The sequence below is a fragment of the Camelus ferus genome, chromosome 16 (genome assembly GCF_009834535.1).
Source record: "Camelus ferus isolate YT-003-E chromosome 16, BCGSAC_Cfer_1.0, whole genome shotgun sequence".
Taxonomy (NCBI): domain Eukaryota; kingdom Metazoa; phylum Chordata; class Mammalia; order Artiodactyla; family Camelidae; genus Camelus; species Camelus ferus.
The window spans coordinates 9,472,429-9,477,499 of NC_045711.1; the positions used below are offsets into that span (position 1 = coordinate 9,472,429).

The following is a 5,071-nucleotide window of genomic DNA, read 5'->3' on the forward strand; positions in this document are numbered from 1 at the left end:
AAATTTTCTCCTTTATCTCACAATTTATCTCAGGCAATGGTATTCACCACATTACCTACGAGGTCTTTATGGGATATGCCCCTCCTTAGGACAGAACTTTTCTACTACTTTGCTGACTTATTCCTCACCCTAATTTCCTAATTTGTCTGCAGGAAGGCTTTTTATGTGCATCATGTTAGCACAAAATTTGGGAAAGAGAGTTAGAAGAAAAAAGCTTAAAGACACCATAGTTAACAAAGCCAGTGTTTATGCAACTCATACACACTTTATTTTATCACTCTCAGGACGCACAGTACTTGGCAATTTCAACCCAAAGATTAAAAATAAAATCCTTCTCAACTCTAAGCTCTCACACAGGGTCTCTTAAAGAAAATTTCTCCCAGCACCCCCACCCCCAACCCCCAGTAGGTCTAAGGGCTTAGAAACCATTTGAATCTACACATCAATGCAGCAGAAAAAGACTAATGAGTGGCTACCATTAGATTTACTCAGCTGTGCACCCCTTGAAGTGTTCCAACTCTGGTCATTTTAATCTGCAGTGCTTTTCCTTTCTAGCCACACCTTTAGGGAAAGGGTTTCATCACAGGTAGGTTCTTCTACAGCAGGGTTTCTCAACTATGCTATTGATATTTTCAATCAGATGATTATTTGTTGTGGGAAGCTGTCTTATGTACTGTAGGATGTTTAGCAGCAGCATCTCTGGCCCTCTACCCACTATAAACCAGAATCACCACTCCCCTTGCACCCAGTTTTGAGAAACGAAAATGCTTCCAGACATTACCAAATGCCCCGGAAGCAAAATGGTTACAAGTTGAAAACCACTGTCCTACAGAATAAAAACAAACCACAGAAATATGGAGGAAGAAAGAGGACATTTTTGACAAGTATATTTTAACAGGTTTTAAGCTTTCCAGGAGGACCTTTCCATCTAGACAATTCAGACAATTTTCCTTTATAAGAGAGGTGGGAATTGCAGCACTGCATCCATCATTTCGGATCTGATCTGCCATTGGCTTCACTACACTTACTCTTCTTTTGAAGGTTAGCTTGTAATAATTTTAGTTGCCTTTGAATCCCGGTCAGAATACCTATTTTCTGCTCCAAAATGGACAATAACTGGGCAATGCAAAACTCGACATCGCAGTTTACCCCGTCAGCTGTCTCCTGGATGTTACTGCCCGGCCTTTGGCTTGATTCCTTCCAGGAAATTATTGCATCCTCCATTAATGGAGAGGACAATGCATCCATTTTTTTAGGCTCCTCCTCCTCCTCACTCTGTGTACAAGGTATCTGAATAAATGCATCCCTCTGAAGGGACATTTCTGAATTTCTAATGTGATTTTCCAGCATCCTTGGCATCTCATGTTCTGCAGGATAAAGACAACGATGGTGGGGCTTTAAATTTAGAGTTAATTCTTTTACTCTATTTGCATATCTTAAAGTGTTGAGGGTGTTTTCACAAGAGGCCATCCCTGGAGAGATGGTGGCAATCATGCAAGTGGACGAATTCCGGCCTATAAAGGAGTCGCGGAGCACCTGTGTGAGTTTGCTGCCTCTGAACGGGGTGTGAGACTTGTTCTGACCCAAAGCGCGGATGCATTCTTTGAGTGCCAGGAGGCTCTTATTAATCTCTGCTCCTTCCAGCTGCCGTCTCCGGTTGGCCTTGGCAGTATCCGCTCCCCTTTCGTTCCCAGCTAAGTCAACCAGGGAAAACTTGCCATGCAGCTTTCCTCTAGACCTTAGGATGATCTGGAACACTGCGTGGCTCCTGGAAGAGTGGGTATTGACTGATGTCTGTCCTGAAGTCCGGCAGCTGTTGCCTTGTTCCACGAGGGTCAGCATGTCCTCCACACAGCACACTTCCTGCTCCTGCAGCCCGACCACCTGGATTTGCTGATTGCCATCCTCAAGCACTTGCAGCTTCCTCTTCCAGTTCAACAGATCATACACCTTGCCTCCGTAAATCTCAAAAAATGTCCCGTAGACTTGGAGGTCCAGCTTCTCGTAAGCGGAGGTTTTGAGCAGGAGGAACACATCTCGGGCCACCATTGCATAAATGCCTTTAGAACAGTCTTGGCCGTCTCTGGAAAAGGCCCCGCCCATGGTGTGCGTCTTCCCGCTGCCTGTCTGTCCATAGGCAAAGCAGGTGGCCATACCATTACGAAAGATGGACTCGACCAGCGGCTGGGCGGTGAACTGGTACACCAGCTCGTTGGAGGCTGTGTCATCGAAGGCGTGGTCGAAGCAGAAGGTCTGGTTGTCCAAGTAGCGAGTGAGGTCCACCTTTTGCTTGGACTCGTGCACCATGACCACGTTGTCCGAGGGGATGGTGATGATGTCCAGGTCCTTCATGGTGGTCTCCCGCTGGTTGAGAGGGCGCTTCCTCACGCAGACACAGATCCGGTGGTCCTCCCGCGGCTCCGGGCCCGACATCCGGCTGCTGTCCAGGCGCCTGCGGTACTCCTCGATCATGCGGCGGATCTCGTGGTTGGGGTTCCCCGCGTTGACGTTCAGGGCGCGCTGGGCTCTGATTTCCAGCTGCAGCCGTCTGCGCTTCTCCCGCTGCTTTTGCAGTTTCTCGATTTCCCGCAGGCAGGGAGACTTTTTCAGCTTCATCAGGCAAGGATTGCTGGGAACCCTCACGGCCAGGCTGTCCCCTGAGGGCGTTTCATTTTTCTGGGGAGTCGTGGCAATCCACCGTGTAGCCCTACGCTGGTCCCCGATGGCCGAAGAGGGCGCTAGAGACAAGGGTGACAATGACCTTCCCGTAGTAGGGTGCTCGGCAGAGGCCAGGGCTGGATTCAGCAGGAATATGGTCTCTAGATCAATCTTCTTGCCTTTTTTGACTCCTTTTTCGACCCACTCTACCGTGATCCACTTGTGTTCTCTTTTGATCTCGGTGACCACGGCGAGGTGGATCCGCCCGTCGCTGCGCCGGATCGCCACACAGATACCCACTTGGACGTTTCCGAAGTGTGACTTCAATGGCTTCGTGGACGAGAGGCGCGGGGAGACTGGGAAGCTTAACTGGCCGGCCATGGTGATTGATGGAGGTGTCAGGGCTCGCCTCCGGGGTCCCTTGGGGTTGGAGCAGAAGGACCTGAGCCCAAGCCAGCCTGAAGCGCTCAGAGCACTGAGTGCGCTCCCGGTTTGCATCTACCTTTGTGAACAGTAGGGCTTGGCCTGGGGCCGCTCGCGTCACAAAGGGATGGGGAGGAGGGGCGCAGAGCCTAAGGCGGGGCCTAGGTGAGAGGCGGCGGGGAAAAATCACTTCGTTTGCGGTCTTAGGTGCAAAGGAAGCTGGAATAGAGAGATTGCTCTCAGCCACTGAAAGCGTAGGGAGCAGAGTTGGCAGTGGGATGTATGTATGTTCCATGACATTTGTGCTTACGTTTTAGAAACATCCGTTCTCCCCTGCAGTCTTGACCTGCAATCTCAAAGCTAAGTGCTTTAGTTTGAGAACCAGTGAATGTTCCCTTAAACTTTAAGTCCCAACTTAAAGTTTTTCCTGTTTAATGGGATTTCTCATTATAAAATCAAAACGAGTTGACTCTAACAGGTTCTTGTGGTAATTTGCTAATATGGAATTCCTTTGGTGCCGCATCTGGGTTTGCAAACGTAAGATGTTTATCACATTCCAAGTGGCTCTGACAGCTATAAAGTGAGTTGTTGTACTCTCTGCAGTCCTCACTATTTTTGAGATTATTTCAGTAATCACGGTTCCAAACTCCTTCAGTAATTACACTTCTGGCCTCATTATCCATAATTTGGAGAGGAAAGACGTTTGGTGCAGAGAGATAATTCATCTTATACCCTAAAATGTGTGTCCATGTCCTTCAGAAGTTGTTGTGGGCATAGGTGATGGGAGATGGGAAGGCAGCTAAGATGGTCAGAGGCAATATATTCTGGTAAGATTGCACTTTTTTTTTTTTTTTCTGTAGGATTATCTGCAAAAATCAACAATTACATTAGCTGCATGATGATTAAGGTGACTCTTTGTGTTGAACTTTCTTTTCCCCCAAGGACCACATTGTCCTTTGGGCTATGAGTCTGGGGGTAACTGCTCTGACAGAGCCACAGTAGCATGAAGTACAATGATGTCCTCACGACTCTTCTAGGATGGAGTAACATGTGGAAATAAGTTTTTATCATAAACTGACTTCTTTTAAATGGAAAGTTCCTCTTCTAAATAAATTTAGTAAAGCTCAGATTTTGAAAAGAAGATGTGTGTGTGTATGGGGGGGTGATTATTGGCGAAGCTGGGTGAGTAGGCAGTTCTCACTACAGAGGGATGTTGAGTACCAGTGGAGAGATGGGAGAAGAGGCTTTACCTAGTTGTATCTTTATGATTATTAATGTTTTATTTGCCACATTATAAATATATAAAAATTGTGCTTTAAATCAGTTTTTTTCCTTAGGTTTAAGGGCAGTAGGTAAATGTTTTTAATCTTTTTTTTTTTTATTAAGTTAAATTATATTTTTGAAAGCATTGTGGCTTTAGAGTACTTAAAGTTTTTTTTTTTTAATTTTTATCTTTACCTTTGAAAAAGCTCGGCCTCTTTCAAAATTATATAAATGCCAACTTTTCGCAGTTAAAACTTATTTTTATGACAAAGCCAATAATTTTGTAGATGACTTGGTCTGTGGCAATAGTGAAAAAATCAGAGATTGAAAATGACTGTAACTCAATAAAAAAAAAAAGTTTAAAAAAAAAAGAAAAAAATCTGAGACTAAAGTTTATTTTGCTATCCAACATATCCATAAAGGTCTTTTTTAGCTATTTCAGGATCTTTTTCCCTCCTCCATTCTCTTCTCTCTTATATAGTTTCCTTAAGATATCTCATTTGTTCCTACAGTTTAATGTTTTTAGTTGGAGGTAATACACACACACACACACACACACACACACACACACACACACGAGTGGAAAAGAAGGAGAGAGACACCTCTTAGGTGTTTTTAATTGCCTTTAGTAGCTTCAACACCTACCCACTGACAAAAGCCTGAAATAGACCTTTGACTTCTCCCACCTCCTCAGCTCATCCTGATTTGGAGTTAAGTATTCCTTTCC

The 5,071-nt window shown here is 45.2% G+C and overlaps 1 protein-coding gene across 1 annotated transcript; it reads right to left on the reverse strand.

The window, feature by feature from the left end:
- Positions 1 to 987: 987 nt before the first annotated feature.
- On the reverse strand, positions 988 to 3,039 carry KIF2B (kinesin family member 2B). The gene has a single exon (XM_006190456.1). The coding sequence runs from the start codon at positions 3,037 to 3,039 to the stop codon at positions 988 to 990; it is 2,052 nt and encodes a 683-aa protein (XP_006190518.1).
- Between the last annotated feature and the right edge of the window lie 2,032 nt (positions 3,040 to 5,071).

Bases quoted from the DNA above. Each gene is read 5' to 3' on its own strand.
- KIF2B (XM_006190456.1), bottom strand. From the start codon at position 3,039: ATGGCCGGCCAGTTAAGCTTCCCAGTCTCCCCGCGCCTCTCGTCCACG.